The 16,581-nt window shown below is 35.1% G+C and overlaps 1 protein-coding gene across 1 annotated transcript; it reads right to left on the reverse strand.

Moving 5' to 3' along the window:
• Window positions 1–11,145: 11,145 nt before the first annotated feature.
• On the reverse strand, window positions 11,146–15,502 carry LOC117925829 (leucine-rich repeat receptor-like serine/threonine-protein kinase BAM3). The gene is made up of 2 exons (XM_034844936.1): window positions 12,711–15,502; window positions 11,146–11,835 (listed from the first exon to the last, which is right to left on the reverse strand). The coding sequence occupies exons 1-2, from the start codon at window positions 15,337–15,339 to the stop codon at window positions 11,498–11,500; spliced, it is 2,967 nt and encodes a 988-aa protein (XP_034700827.1). The 5' UTR covers window positions 15,340–15,502; the 3' UTR covers window positions 11,146–11,497.
• Between the last annotated feature and the right edge of the window lie 1,079 nt (window positions 15,503–16,581).

The following is a 16,581-nucleotide window of genomic DNA, read 5'->3' on the forward strand; positions in this document are numbered from 1 at the left end:
GTCATTTCCCAATAACTCCTTGATGGAAAAACAAATAATAAGCTAAAAAGGGAAAACAATAAATTAATTAAAAACTACAAATAGAACATTAGTAACTACGGGAATTCAGATTCTTGGATCCTATTGCATATTAGCCATGGTTGAGCAGTACACATACCTAAGATTTGGTGGCTTCATTCCCTGCATAATAGTCCGAATAATAAAATGAATGTGGAAAGAAACAGCAAAACCATTATGATAAACAAGTTGGTAACTCATGTGTATGTAGTCCAAAATATATAACTTTCTTTCTCTCTATCTGAAAATCATAATACAATCAAAGTTTTCTCAAGAAACAATCATCTGTCTACTGAGAGGAGCTGACCTAAAGGTAGTACCCAAGGTAGATTAAGGTAGTACCTAAAGGCTATTTAGGAAGTACCTAAGGTACAGTCTGCAAAAAACCAAAGGTGAACCACTTGCCCACACAAAAGAATCACATAATGGCATGGTCTAAGGGTCATAAAGGAAGGTCCGAGGCTTGGGATAGGTAGAACCCAACTTTTAACTCAGGTAGTACCTAAGGTCCCTTAAGGTAGTACACAAGATAGATTACGGTAGTACCTAAAGGCTATTTAGGTAGACCTAAGGTACAGTCCGCAAAATAACAATGCGACTTACAACCTTTTTCAATTGTTGGAGCTTGCTAAGTCCATTGATGTCCAAGGTTTTTTCAAAAACCTATGACTAAGTAAGCTTTGACATGCCACCTTTTTCTATATTCATACTTTGCCATGGTATGGCTCTCTTACTCTCGGTTAATAAATCTTATACTCTGAAGAAACAATAGCTACTGGAAGTGGAAGTTTTTTATGCTCAAGACCAAACCCAAATCTATTGTACAAAATAAATTTATTTATCATCTGATGGTGAAGTTTTGAGACTAGAGGATCTCAATAGATATGAGAACTTATTCAACATGGTAAAAAGAAATTGCATATTTGAGACTAGATGTTGATTATGGTTGCTCATATTCATCAACTTATCTCAACAATTCAAGCCAGAATGAATGGCTCTTACCCATTAATTCCTAGAGACTCACAACTACACCTCTTCAACCCGACTAGTTACTTAGTGTTCTTACAATGAAGTTCTCCGTTTGGTTGCTAAGACAGTGAAGATAGATTGGAGGTTTTAGAGTTTCTTTTACTAAAATGAGAAAAATAAGATTGGGTGTTTGGGAAATTTTTATGTTCTCGGATCAAGCATGAGGAGATGTAACCCAACATCATTAACTTTTAGATTTTTTGTTTTATTGATTAAAAAGTAAGTTTGAAGCCTCCAAAATTTTAAGTAAACCTATATACAACAATGAAGTCATGGGGGGGCCTTTCATGTACATATTTTTTGTGTTTCTAAAAGCTTATAAAATAAGGTTTCATTAAGCATTGGTCACATAGAAGTTTGCAAGGGAGTTCCAAGAAAAAACAAGGCTATATCGATCAAGGCAATTTAATTTTGAATTTCAGTTTAAACTTCTTTTATTCATAAAGCTTGCAATTTTGATGGATCAAAGCTTGAGTTTTGAGAGGAAGAATATGTGAAATATTTGTCATATCCGACTCTTCTAGGGTTTTTCAAACTCTCTTTTCCCAAAAGATTTTGAGATCATTGTATCCATTAAGGTTTTCCATTCTCCTGTGTATTAGTTTCAAACTTGCATAGAATTTGTATCTTTGAGTTTTGAAAACTCCAAAGCCCTGTTTTTCTCAAATCTTGTGATCGAACTTTTATGAAGTATGATCTTCAGAGGAGGATTGTTGTTCTTAAAGGCACTCGTAGAGGTTTTTAGTGCTTGCTTTGGAATGATCCAGGTTGGCTCACTAAAGAGCGAACAGGGAGCTTCGCAGTGTTGTGAAAGTGGTCAAGGTGAATAGAGTTAACAAAGTATGAGGATAGGAAAAGTATCAGCAGCTTGGATATAGAGTAGCCTCACTCAGTAAACTTTGTAACTATTATGTTTCTTTAGTGGAGTGTTTCCCAGCCAATAGGCCGGTTCTTTCTTTTCCATTGGGTTTCCAAGTATACCATGTATTTATATTCTGATTTTGATTTTTGTATTGTCAATTGAGGATGGACCATAATTGATTAATTGGCTTCTTCAATTAAAGTTGGTAAAATTAAAAATTGTAGGACTTCACCTATTCACTCCTTGTTGATTAATCCTAGAATCAAAAAGTTGCATAGCAATCACATCTTTAAGTTTTGAAAACCTGAACCTAATTTATCTCAAGCTCTTCATGGTGTAAGCAATATTCAGTAGAGGATCGTGGTCCTTGAAGTCCTTCAGGGAAGCCATTGACACTTGCACTGGAGGGGTCTACAGTTGGCTCGCTAAAGAGCTAAGGGGAGGTTCCTGGCGCCAAGGTAGAAGGACGCTGGAACAATCTGCAGCTTGGATAGGGAGAAGTGTCACTCAATAAACTTTGTAACATGTTGTGTTTCCTTAGTGGAGTGATTTGCAGCCATTAGGCCTGTGATTTTTTCTCCACTGGGGTTTCTACATACGTCACGTGTTCATTATTTTGTGCCTAGGATCTTTTTGGTTGTAAATTGAGGTTGGATCACAATTCATTAATTGGCTTAATTTGATTAAAGTTAGTAAAACCAAAAATCGAGTGACTTGACCTATTCAACTATTCTCCCCCTCCTCTAAGTCAATCCCTAGTAATGCAAATCACTTCTCAAAAGCCACAAACAATGAAGTAAAATCATAAAATTGCTTTCAGTCATTATCTAACAAAGAATTAAAAGAATTCTCAATACTTACGTATCATGCAAGTGATACCACGAGGGCAAAAGAAACCCTCACAACAAGCCTGATAATCATGAGTTCTGGTAGGAATGTTCTGTGAATTTTTAAGGTTAACCTGTTGATTTTGACCAACACTACAAGCCCATCCAGGCTCACAGCCAGAAACCCATGTAGTCAAGTTAAAGTTCTTGTTAGGTCTCAAATAATTGCTACTCTCTGATTTCACAAAGAAATTATTGAAGTAGAACTTTGTTTTTGCAAATGTGCACAATTTCCAGGTAATATCTCCTGTTGTGGAAATTCAAACCATTGTACTACATGAGAATGCAACTTATGATTCAAAATGACCCACTAGTTGCAGAAAATACTACTGAAAGAAAAACAACAGAAAATGCTAGCACTCGGTTTTCTCTGTCTGATATTTTATAAGATCCCTCTTTATTGCTTATTGCCCTTTGGGCCAAAACAGATCCTTACAGAAAGAGATGCCAAGGAAAGAGCATGATGGTGCCTCAAAAAGAAACTTTCCAATAATGGGTCGGAAAGAAACTATCATCATCCTCATCAATCATAACAAGTTAAAAGAGTTAGAAACAGTGGATAAGTATAACCTTTTGAGCTTAAATCCTAGTCTCATTGCTAAGAATTCACCAGGACAAGTGAGAAAAAAAACTGGAATACACACCTACCTAGTCCAAACTACCTTCCTATGAAGTCTCAGTAGCCGAATCACATTAATAATGCTCCTATAATTCTTCCTAATATTATAACAGTGCACTCAAATATGAAGTTTCTGACCAAGAAACATAACAGGTATTTCTAGTGACCCTCCATTTTAGTTGGTTAAGAAAAGCCATTAAGATTTGAGTTTCAAATTCCATTTTGTCTTCCTTCGAAAGAATTAAAAAAGAATGAGAACTCAACTCAGGTAACCAACTAGTTTAATTAAAATTGATTGATTCCAGATGTTTTTTTCCCCCATGAAAGCCATTTTTTCCTATTTTACTCGGATTTTCTAGGCATCCAAACAAGCTCAAATGTAACTTGTAAAAACTACTCATACCTTTAGTTTTTTGGATGCAAGAAGCCAAGAAGTCCAAATTAAATGAAAAATTAAAAGCCTGGTTCCAATTAGCGTCCCTGATGGGCAATACAAGTTCAAAGTCAAACCAAATATGACAAGAATCAAACACTTAAAATGAGTTTAATTAAACCAATTCCCCAGCTCAGTTCATTCTTCAATTATCCAAAACCCAGAATCAACAATTTTCTTCTCTTTTTCAGAAACCAATCAAAGAACTCATGGATCCTTAACGCAGAAACTGGAGCGTTTCTGAAACTCCGCACTCAGCATTGTAGTCATATTGGAAATCTGACCATAGACGCGCTGTGTGAACAACAGAAGAAGCTCGGGATTATCAAACTCGTTGTAGTCATCCATGTTTTGGCACTGTACGAACTGCACCAAACCCACCAATAGTACAACGAGAACCACAAATATGGGAGCAGTGGAAGGGCAATAAGCACCAACTTTTGCTCTTCTCATATCGAAACTCAATTGAAGTGTCGAGAGAAAAGAAGTGTTGAAGCTCATAAATAGTGTGTTTGGTTGGGAAGAAACCGTGGGAAAGTGGAGGGGAGGAAATGGGAGCTCATTTGGATTTATTTTATTGGGCTTTCTTGGGAACCAAAAGCGGGAAAAGAGACTGATAGGCGATGATGGAGGAGGGAGGAGATTATTATCAAGGAAAGTTGTGTTTTTTGAAACTAGGTTCGAAATTGGGAATTTCTTGAGATGGGGGGTTAGGGCAAAATGATCAAAAGTGAGAGAGAGATTCCCTACTTTTGGTTCTTGGGTCGGGTTTCTCTATGTTTCAACTTTGAGAATTAGTTCGAGTTTCAAATTGTTCTGCTGACATAGGGAGGATTTGTTGATGACATGGAGAAATTTAGGGGCAATCTGGGAAAAGGAAAAGTAAACAGGACATAGTGCACGTTTTGGTTATTATTTTACCTATTAATAGTTGGATCTCATATTTTATGTATTTGGGTTTTCAAAATCATATATTTTCCACATTAATAGCCCAAAACCTAACTTTTCTTTCAATATTTACTCGTGGAATTTCAAAATTTTTTAATCATTAATTACTTTAGATTAACATTTGAATTTTAATTACAGTATTTAGTGTCTATATTATTATTATTATTGTTATTATTATTATTTGTCTATTTTTTTATATTTACTTATCTATTTATTTATTTGGTATATAATTGTATGAGATTGAATTTATTTTTTATTTTTACCAAAAATTGCATGAATTGATATTCAAATTTCCTTATGATTTGGGCTTGGTTTTATTTTAATTGAGTTGTGGGTATTTAGATTTTAAGTTGTGGGTTTGAGTTATTTTATTTTAATTGGATTATGGATATTTAGATTTTAAGTCGTGTACCTGGGTTATTTTATTTTAATTGAGCTTGGTTTATTTTATTTTAATTAGGTTGTGCGTATTGAAATTTTAAGTTGTTGGCCCATGGGGTTTCTTGGAGAGGAAGTCTTGAAAACTATATTGAAATGGCACATAAGCCAAAGAAGAGGACAACCAGAGAGAAGAGGTGCTGCTACTTTTTCTTTTTTCTTTTTTGTTCTTCTTTTATTTTTCCTAGGGTTCTTTCTTTTTCTTTTCTTTTTTTATTGTATATCATTGGTGAGAGAGTTTTTCCTTACTTTGTATCTATTTTGGGGTTATCAGTTTTTTTTTTTTTAATACTGTATTAGTATCTTGGAGTTGCCTTTGGAGGTTTGGAGAGTCAAGATTGATTTAGGGTTGCATTCAAGTAAGTTATTTCTTCCTCATGTCTTTATTTGTATTATGTTTCTGTTCTTTTTAGGATTTTTTAGATTTATCTTGTTTTATATTTATTACATTTGTGAGCATTTTGGTATTTGAATATTTTATCTATCTCTTCTATTCAGTTCTATACCTATTTGGGTTTTTTGTTCATTATACTCTACATTTTGTATGTATGCACATTTGCCTAAGTTTTTTGCTCATCCATATGTTTGTCATTTTTATTGATTATTCTATTGATATGTTTTGGCATGTGTTATTATACATATTGTATTGTGTTTTAAGTTTTTTATATTTGTGTAATTTTTGTCCTACATTTTTTGTAACTCTATTTATGTTACTCTTATTGTTTCAGATTTCATTTTGCCTTAAATTTTCCATAATTCTATCTATGCTAATCTTGTTACCTCATATTTCATTCAATGTTATTTTTTTTTTTTACAATTTTGTTTATGTTAGTATTTTTTTTTTCATATTTCATTTTTTTGTCATGTTTGGGTTTTGACTTATCTTTCTTGCTTAAGCTTTTTTTATTTTATTCAATAAATCTTCTAGAAAAATCAATTTTAATCAAATTTCCCAAAAAAAAAAATAGTTTTTTTTATTTGTTTTGAATAAAATGCAAAAAAAAATGTTTTAATAAAATAACATGAAAGAACTGTTTTTACTAAATTTTGGAATTTGATTTAATGTAAAATCATTTTTTTTTAAATCATTTTTTAATAAATTCATAAAATTCCTTTTTTAATAAAATAATTCAACAAATTTGTTTTTTTAATATATTCAGAAAATGGTTTTTAATATAATAATCCAAAATTTTGTGTTTTAGTAAATCTAAAAAATCATTTTTAATAAAAATCCTCAAAATGTGTAAACTCCTACAAGTTTGTTTAATGAAAATTCTGAAAATTGTGTTTTAATAAATGTTCTTTAGAAAGTTATTTTGTAAATAAGTTTGAAAATTCTAGAATTTGTGTTGTGATAAATGCTTTTTAGAAAATCGTTTTTTAATAAATTCAAAAAATTTGAAAATCGTGTTTTGATAAATTTTCTTTAGAAAATCGTTTTTTTTTTAAATAAGTTTGAAATTTCTGAAAATTACGTTTTAATAAATGTTTATTAGAAAATCGTTTTTAAATCATTTTGTTTACTAAAACTCGTATGTTAATAAATGTTTTTTAGAAAGTCATTTTTTTAAAATAAGTTTGAAAATTTTAAAAATTGTGTTTTAATAAATGTCCCTTAGAAAATCGTTTCTTCTTCTTAAGTTTTTTTTACTGAAAATTGTATTATAATAAACGTCCCTTATAATTTATTTTTTTTAAATAAGTTTGTTTGCTAAAATTAGATTTCAAGGGAGCCATTATTCTCATATAGGTTCTAGTTGTCTACACTCAAACTCATACTTTTTGGTGGCATGTGATTCATGTGATTCATTCCCAATTGGTGTCTCATTTGATTCATGTCTAGCTGGTGTTCTTTGATTGAGAGAGTAATCAACAAAATTTATAACCTATATCACCATGCATTAGGATAGCTTAGTTAATATAGCATAGTGGCTCTAGGATCGTTCACTGGGAAAGGTTTTCAACTCACAACTGATACCAATTCAAAGTAAATTGGTGCTTTTTCATTTCAAGGTTAGCTTAAGAAATAAAACACAAACTTTGTTTAAATGAGGTTTTGTTTAAAGCTAACTAAAAAGAAAGTAATGGAAACTTCTTATGAAGAAAAACATTCCTTGGAGGTTTAGGTTCACAGGGTAGGTTCCTTATGCAAAAACAAAGCTCCAGTCATTTGGTTCGTTTCCTCGCATTAGAGAATTAACATATAGTCAATTCTCTAACCGGTGTTGTACAGATGTATCCTTTAAATGGATTTCAGCTCTAATTCCCTCTCACTGATGCAACTTGCAATGGCTCGTGCCTCTCACCTAGCATTTGTCATTCAAGGTGATCTTTAACTTTGGACTTCCCTTCTCTAGCTCGCAAGAGATAACTAATGGATGTCTTCTTAAAGTCCAAAAGCTTACCAAGTGTTGGCAATTCTAGAAAATCCTACCTCCAAGTCACTTCCCAAAAGCTCACAAGAGATAAACAAGTACATCTCCATGGATGGAGATCACATGCCTTACCAAGTGTTGGCTCAAGTGACTTGAATGTGTTTTAAGTTAACTAAAAACATAGAAATCATTAAAGGAACACACTTTCTCTTCATTAAAGACTGAAACCACAAAGCTATTAATTCTTGCACTTGGAACCTTTCCTGGCAACCTTAACTCCAAGGAACTAAAAGTCTAGCCACTCATTCTCTGAGGAAACTTCCTCAAAGCTTGTTTGGCTAGTAAGAAAACTAACGAGAAAACAATTATATGAAGGAAAAACAGAGCAAGTGCTCTGTGAAATATATTTTTTTTTTCCACTGATTACATAATAGATATCGATCCCCTGTAAAGAAAATTACAAACTATATATGTAAGGTTATTCACCCTTTTCCTTGCTTAAAGACTAAGGAATCCTATGATAGGTGGATTACAAGGAGACTTTGGGGATTTAGACAACAAATATCTAAAGCAAAATATCCCAAAATATCTCAAAATGTCAGTCGGAAATATCAGGAAGCTTTAGGAGAACACTGCAGTTGTGCATGTCTAACTGGGTAGGCGCTACCAGTGGATCCGGATATATCTGACCAGAGAAGTTGAAACGTCCTCCTCTTCCATCCAGTTGTGAAATGTCCAGATGTAAAATGTCGACGCACGGAATTCCGAATATGAAATGTCGGCGCATGGAATTCTTCCTCGGGTGGACTGAGCTATGCTGCGCAACGGGGACCGTCTGCGTGTGCAAGGTGTAGGGACCCATCCGGCTCAACTCCATCCGAATTCCCCAAGCGGAAAGGCGGCGCAATGCTATCCGGATTACCCATGCGGAAAGGCACACGACACTCGTGATCATCACACCCGAACGATAGCATATCCTATCCGGATATGTTGTCCGGATCATTGACTTTCGTCGCCATCCTGTCCGGACATCTTTTGCTCCTTGCATTTCGGATTTGCTTATGGCCAAGGATTCCAAAGAACTCTCCTCAATCTCTGATTGCTTTAATGATCAAAAAGCTGTCAAAACACCAAAACTTAACACAATTTGATTAGAATTGATTGCAAGGGTCCTTAATATGTTAATTGGGTTAAAAGGTGATAACTCCTACTCAAAAGTGTTTAAAAGAGTTTATTACAAGCTGTCAAATAGCACTTTTTGAGTAGTAATCAGCATGTTATTTTGAGGGATATTTGTGTTTTTATTCATGTGTGTCTAAAGGTGTTTTATTAAACACGCATGATTGCACAAGAGCTTACCAGTTGTCTTTTTGGATTAAGTTTATTAATTAATTGGATTATAATAAAGTTAATTAATTAATTAGAATCTAATAGACTAAGAGTGCATTGGGGAGTGATTCTAGAAAACGTTTATAACATTTCTAACACTTGAATGATAAAAATTTTAAGTATTAAAAATATTAAAAACGTTTTTTAAAATTACCACCAAACGGACTCTAAATTAGGTAACCCCGGTATAAGATGGAAGTAGGTCATTTAAGGCGAGAAAGGTTTATATGAACCTCTTGGCATTTAGGGTTAGATACATCATTATTATTCATGGTTCTCTTCCATCTTTTCTTCACCCTATAATGTTTTTAAAGGCATATTTTTTATTTTTCTGCTATGCCTAGGACATGAACGCTTTAGTGATTTAGGACCCATAGGGTTTGAATTAGATTTTTCTAGGAATCCAACAGTATCAAGCAAAAATTTAACATTCCTCTCGATCTATCGTGTCCCCATCAATCCTGAAAATCAAGTGCTCTTTCATGCAACCTTGAGTTGAACCTATGTATCGAAAACATTCCAATAAACAATTAAACCTTCTAGAAGAAATTTTTAATGTGCAAAATTTTGATTTAATAAACCTATGTATCCAGATCATGTATAGAAATCCAAGTCAATAGAACCCAAAACCTTCTGGTATTTCCTCAACTCAAAAGACATCCAATTTGTTACAACTGGTGTCGATCTAAATCCGACCAACTCTTGAAATGGATACATTTATTATTGAAACAATTTTGACAAACCATTAAACCTTTTGTGTAACATGAAAAACTCATCATTCAAATTCAACAAATACCAAATCTTCCTGGGTATAAAAATTTCTTAAAAACAAAGGTTAGAAAAGGCAAAAATCCCTATAAATATTAACTTTGTAACCAAAGTTGAAAATATTGGCAGATATTTTGGAAAAAAAATATCAATAGGCTTAAAATTGTTAAAAACTCATGAAAATATAAGGAAAACCTTATAATAATATAATTAAAAGTATAATAGACATTTTAAAGTTATTTTATTGAAAATTTTGATATATGTATAACATGATTTATCATATTTGATAATAATATCGTATGCATCGATTAAAATATGAATTTTATAAGTGTATGATATTTGATTATAATATGTCTAATTTTAAAATATACATTAATATTAAAATTATGATCCATTTAATTAAATTGTATTAAAAAATATAAAATAAATTATGATATATATATATATATATAATTTTTTAATATTTAATTAATTATTAATGATATTAAAAACATTATGAAGAAAATTATATAATTTTTACATTTTTGGTAATCAATTAAAAGAAAATTTTGCATTTAATTATAAAATAATTATAATTAATTTGCTCTTTAAAATATTCTTTTAATATTTTTTTTTATATAATGAGTTTAAGTATATATAAATTTAGTGCACAATATATAATAAGGGCAACTTTGCCCGGATGGCAAATGGAGTGTACGTTCAAATCCCCACGATATTTTCCTCCTTGTTTGTAACCCTTTGTTCATAGGATTAATTTTCCTAAATAATAAAGGTTAGCATAGGCACAAATCCCTATAAATCTAGCATGCTTTGATGGCAATTGCTAGATGTATATGCAAGGGGTATTAAAGCAATGGAAACATAAAAATTGGTACCTTTTTTTCGATGTTAGATCCATAAGGATAAAAGTTTCAATCCCTCGTATCTTTCTACCTCAGTCGTGTAGGACTAGCCGGCCCCTTTCTCCATCATAACCATCTTTAAACCAATCAAAGTAGCTCTTCAACAATGTCAAATTCACTACCCTTCCCTATTCCCTATTAATTGACAATGCCTTCCGTTGCTCGTTCTCAAAGGGAGCCTTGGTCTCGTTCTCCATATCTTTCAGAAAATAAAATGAGGGGTGTGGAATGTTGGTGAGATAATGAAGGTGAAGCAAGTCTAGGGTTTGTTTCGGCTCTTCATACTATAGGGATTTTTTGTTAGCAATGCAAATTAAGATAAGCTATTTGGCAATAGCAACTCTTTCTTGGTTTTTTTTTTATTTTTTTGGAGATACAGTTTGTTTGGGTTAAGCTTTTTGTCGTTTTCCAAGAACTTTTAACGATTGAAACTTGACCTTAAGCAAAACCAATTTCCATCATATTTTCTCATAGAATTAAAATGTTGACAAAATATTACAGCCAACCAACCTTATCCAGCCTTGCATGACAAGAAAATGACTGAAACACCCCCGGAAGTCTAACTAAACCATGAATAGTGCAAAGAAGGAACATGCTATTTACTCTGGTAAAGGAAAGGAAAGCAGACGGATAAAGGAAAGAAAAGAAGAAGAAGCAAATTTGGTGTTGGTGTACTATAGACTCTCTTGGCTGAGTTGCCCAATCTGGAATATGGAGTCAGTGGTTCACCTATCACGTTAAAAGACTATAAATTAACTTGACAGAATTGCGCTATCTCCATGTGAAGAAGTCATTGCATATGAAATGTATTGGGTTGCTTAGCTTGTGCAAGCATCTGAATAACTTCTCTCATAGTCGGTCGCTCCACGCTGTGCTCTTGGACACACAGCATTGCAACAAAGAACGTCTGGATTGCTTCATCCTCTGGAACGTTTCTTAGTCGTTCATCTAGGATTTTCACCACTCCTTCCTTGCTCCAGTTGGTTTGTATCTTGCTCCATTGAACAATGTCCAATCCTTCTTCTCCAAACCCACCAACTGGTCTTCGCCCTGTTATCAGCTCCAACAGCACTACCCCAAAGCTGTAAACATCGCTCTTCTCATCAACTTTCAATGTGTAGGCGTACTCTGTTTTAAAAAAGAAAAGTGAATAGCTTCCTTTATTTCACAGTAGTGGAAAATAAGAGGAGACCAACAGCAGTGAACTTCAATTTCCATTTCAGCACAGACTTCAGTTCTATTTCTACACAGAGGAGGGAAAAAAAAAAAAAGAGAAAAAGAAAAAAAACCGGGAAGACAGATTCATTTCATCTTCCCAAAAAAAAAAGGAAAAAAAAAAAAGTAAGAACCTTTAATGCTTTATGTCTGTATTCTATACACATGTTCCTCTTTCTAGGGCTTGGGGAAAGTAAAGACTAGATCCCAATCAGGATTCTTAGAGGGTGGGTGTGGTATGCTTTCTATCCATGCTCTGCGGCTTTTCTTATGATCATCGTTTTGTATGGTTCTAAAGATGTAGTTTGTGATTGGCCTCAATAGACATAGATGTATGGTTTCCAAGACATGCAAAAGCTTACAACCCATTAGAGCAAGTAAAAAAGCAAAAGGGGAATTTTCCTTTGTGTTAGTGGTGCTTTTTACCCCATTTGGTTCTGCCAACTGTTTTGGTCCAAAGCAACAGTATATTCTATGTTTTATTCAGTCGCAGAAATTAGAAAAAGAGCAAAGGTTCTTGATGAATTATTCCGCCGACCGCTACTGGGTCATTGACCAGTTTCGGACAGCGAAAAAACTAACATGAAATAAATAAATAAAGATAAAAATAAGAATGAAAAATAAAAGGAGAGCGTGCTTCCTTGAGTGGCACAACTAGAACTCCAAATCCCAGTTAATTGGAAGGAGTCAAAACTGTTTCCTTTATGACTAGTAAATGACTAGATGTTGCTGTAAACTAAATGAGTATCCAAAGAGGGTTATTTATGAAGAAGCAAACGACGTAGTACCTGGAGCAATGTAACCGTAAGAGCCTGCAATTGCAGACATGCACTCTGAAGTTCCATTGTCTTGCAAGAACTTGGCGAGTCCAAAATCCGCTACATGAGCCTCATAATCGGAGTTGAGTAAGATGTTATTGGACTTCACATCTCGGTGGAGTATTAATGGGGAACAATCGTGGTGCAAGTAACAGAGGCCCTTTGCAGCTTCTATGGCTATTTTTAGCCTAGTGTCCCACTTGAGATGCCCACCTCTTTTCCCGTGTAGAACTTCACCTAAGCTCCCATTTGGCATGTACTCGTAGACAAGTAAATTGGTCTCTTTGTTTGAACAAAATGCCAGCAGCCGCACTATATTCCTGTGTCGAATCTTACCCAACGTCTGTATTTCTGCAGAAAGGCCATTATCATGGGAAGAGCCTTTGCTTATTCCTTGCAACTTCTTCACTGCAACTTGTTCCCCATTCGGCATTGTTCCCCTGTAGACAATCCCTGCTCCACCTCTCCCTATAACATTATTGTCCTTTAAGCATTCTAAGATGTCTTCGCTTCCAAATTCTAGCTTTTGGAATGCTGTGAGCTTCCATGAATTTGAAGTCTTCCTCACCTTTCGGGTTTTGACTATTGCCAAAACAGCAAATATCAAAGAACAAATCAAGAGACTCAAAGCCAAAACAAGCTTGAATTTTCCTGGGACATGCGAGCTGGTGTCATGTTGATTCTTGGATTCTAAAGGTGAGGCTGATGAATAGTTGCATTGGTTCAGGTAGGATCCACAGAGCTGAGGGTTACCAACGAAGGAAGAGGAATTGAAGAATGAATATTGTCCTATTTGAGGTATCCAACCAGAAAAATTATTGTGGGAGAAATCTACGGAGGTTAGGCTCTTCATGAACCCAATTTCCTTGGGGAGGTTTTGGTTCATGTGGTTCCAAGAGAGATTGAGGTAATTTAATATGTGAATTTGAGCAATTTGAACTGGGATTGGACCAGAGATTTGATTTTGGCTCAAATCCAAATAAGTCAGTGAAAGACAATGCCCGATCTCCGGAGGGATTCTGCCAGAGAAGTTGTTTCTTCTCATGTCCAACTTTAAGATGCTTATCAACTGACCTATTTCAGATGGAATGTTCCCTGTGAATCGGTTTCCATTTAGTAGAAGAATCTGCAAGCTTGAGAAATTTCCAATAGAAGTCGGGAGAGACCCAGATAATCGATTGTTTGAGAGATTCAGCTGGCCAACTTTTGAGGGTACCTTGCTTGATTCTTCTGGAAACCCCCCAGTGAGGTAATTGTTCTGCAGTTCCATGAGTGATAGCTGAGGCAAGTAGAGAAACCCATTTGGTATAAATCCACTCAAATAATTCTGCCCCAGTCGGACTCTCTGTAGAGTCTCACATCGACCAAGATCATCTGGTAGAGGCCCAAATAGAAAATTGTTAAGCAAAATCAGTATCTTCAGCCTCCTTCCAAAGCAGAGCGATTTGGGGATCAATCCGGTGAGCTTATTGGTAGACAGGTCGAGTTCACTCAGTTTTCCATTCCGCCCAAGCTTGGAAGGAATGGTTCCAGTGAAGTTATTCTGCCAAAGCTTCAGAACTTCCAACTTGGGAAGCTCTGCAATGAAGTGGGGAATCTCTCCGTGAAACTTGTTGATGAATAGTTGCAAGAGAGTCAGCTCAGTGAGCTCCGAAAACTCGAGTGGGATTTCTCCTGTGAGTCCATTGTTTGAAAGATCAAGAGATTTCAAGCTACTCAAATTGCCAAGCTGAGGGGGGATGGAACCACTGAGTTGATTTGTTTGCAAAAAGAGAGTGTCCAGATGTTTAAGATTACCCAACTCTGGCGGAATTGGACCCTCCAAGCCACAACTTGAGAGGTCTAGATGAACTAGATTGACCAACTTTCCCAACTCTGGTGGAATTCCGCCATCAAACTCGTTATAGTAACCCAAGTAAAGCCGCTTCAGGTTCGTAAGATTCCCAAGCTCTACAGGTATATAACCACCCAAATCATTACCTGCAAGTGACAGATAAGTGAGCTGCACCATACCTCCATAGTTTCTTGGGATTTTTCCGGAAAAGTAATTGCCGCCAAAATCCAAGTGCTTCAACTTGGGAAGTTGAGTCACGCCCACTGGAAGTGAGCCGAGGAAATTGTTGTCATAGGCATCAAGCACCGCAAGCTCTTTTAACTGATGGAACTCCCAGTTCAAACTTCCATTGAACTGATTGTTGGATATGTTGAGGTATTGAAGGCGTGATAACTTGTGGATTTCAGGCGGGAAACTGCCAGCCAAATTGTTTCCACACACTGAAAGATTACGAAGACTTCCAAGTTCCATGATTGCAGGTGACAGAGCACCAGAAATGTTAGAATTAGATATGTCTAAAGAAACTACCCATGTGCTGGTATCATCACATTGGACGCCAGTCCAAGAGCAGAGAGACCTGTAGTTTGACACCTTCCAGCTATGCAAAGAAGGATGGGGAGCTTCAAAAGCTTGTTTAAGGGCAACCAGGGTCGAAGCTTGCTTTTTGAGTGCAGATGGGTGATGTGAAGAAACTGAATGAGAAGTAACGCAAACGAGAAGTAGAGAAGACAGGAAGACAAACCTCACATCAGGAGCTGCAGCCATCTGAAGCTTTCAGGTTTTACGGAAGGTGGTGGGTTCTGCAACACCCAAATGTTATCAAGATTGGAGAAAACAGAAAACCACTTCAAAGATTAGCATTGAAAGAGAGGCCTTGGATGCTATGACATGGAAATTTTCCCTCGGAATTTATCGTCTTCTCTTTCTTCTTTTCTCTCTCTTCTTTCCCTGTATGTTTTGGTTTCATCTTTTACTTTATAAAGAAAAGCAAAAGCATAAAGAAGCATTGCCTCAGACCATTCCATCAACCAATATTCAGAATTTCGTTACTTTTCATGTGAGATTACCTGAATGCCCACATCTCGCTTTCCTAATTTTTGAATCCTTGTGCATCAGAATTTGAGACTTCAATGATAAAGAATCGTAAACCCGCAATTTTTGAATCCTTTGACAATTAACGAAGCTGACTTGACTCGCCTTTAAAAATGAAATGAAAAACTTTGAATTAGTACAGCAACGTGGGATTCTGCACATACAATTGTCATACCGGCATTGGGAGTTGGGAGCTGCTCTTAATGCACATTATCTAAGGACTTAAAGTTGAATGTGTACTCAACACTGAAGAATGTGTTCGAAACTTTGACTTAAGATCAGCCGGTCAAAAGAGGAAGAACAATATACACCCTGTGGGTATTTTTGATGACCATTCATCATTACGCGCGACCAGGTCCAGAGGAAAGGTAATCGAGAGACATCTAGAATTGGATACTAAAATTTCATAGAAGAAATATTCTTAAAAGAGAAGGTGTTCGAAGAGAGTTTGAACGTACAAAACTATAATGTTATCTCCAAACTCACAAATACAATCCACCACCACAAAGGAATACCCCCCTCCACCTTGATGACTACAACTATATCCAGGTAGATGAGCATCCCGGTAAAAACTTGTACTTCCGTAATAAAACTGAAAGAAAATAAAATTATCGAAATGCATGTATGTTTGGCAAAATGTACTCATAACTATAATATTGTATTATGTGGGCTACAAGTCATCCAAGTTGTGGAAATAAAGCAGCCTTTATTTTTTATTTTTTATTCAAAAGTAATGACAAGGAAGCAGAATAAGAATTTTTATCGGGTACCAGCCATGTTTGTTGGTGAAGTTCAAAAGCATAGGTATTCAAGGAACCTCAAGGAGCCAGGGGCCTATTAATTATAATAATAATAAACAATCAAAAGCAAGTTGGTTGATTTTTGGAGCATATCGAGATTCATCACTTTTTTTCT

This window comes from Vitis riparia, chromosome 1 (genome assembly GCF_004353265.1).
Source record: "Vitis riparia cultivar Riparia Gloire de Montpellier isolate 1030 chromosome 1, EGFV_Vit.rip_1.0, whole genome shotgun sequence".
NCBI lineage: Eukaryota > Viridiplantae > Streptophyta > Magnoliopsida > Vitales > Vitaceae > Vitis > Vitis riparia.

Coding starts and splice junctions, on each gene's coding strand:
- LOC117925829 (XM_034844936.1), bottom strand. CDS start 15,339: ATGGCTGCAGCTCCTGATGTGAGGTTTGTCTTCCTGTCTTCTCTACTT. Junction 11,836..12,710: donor TTACGGTTACATTGCTCCAG/GTACTACGTCGT, acceptor TTTTTAAAACAG/AGTACGCCTACACATTGAAA.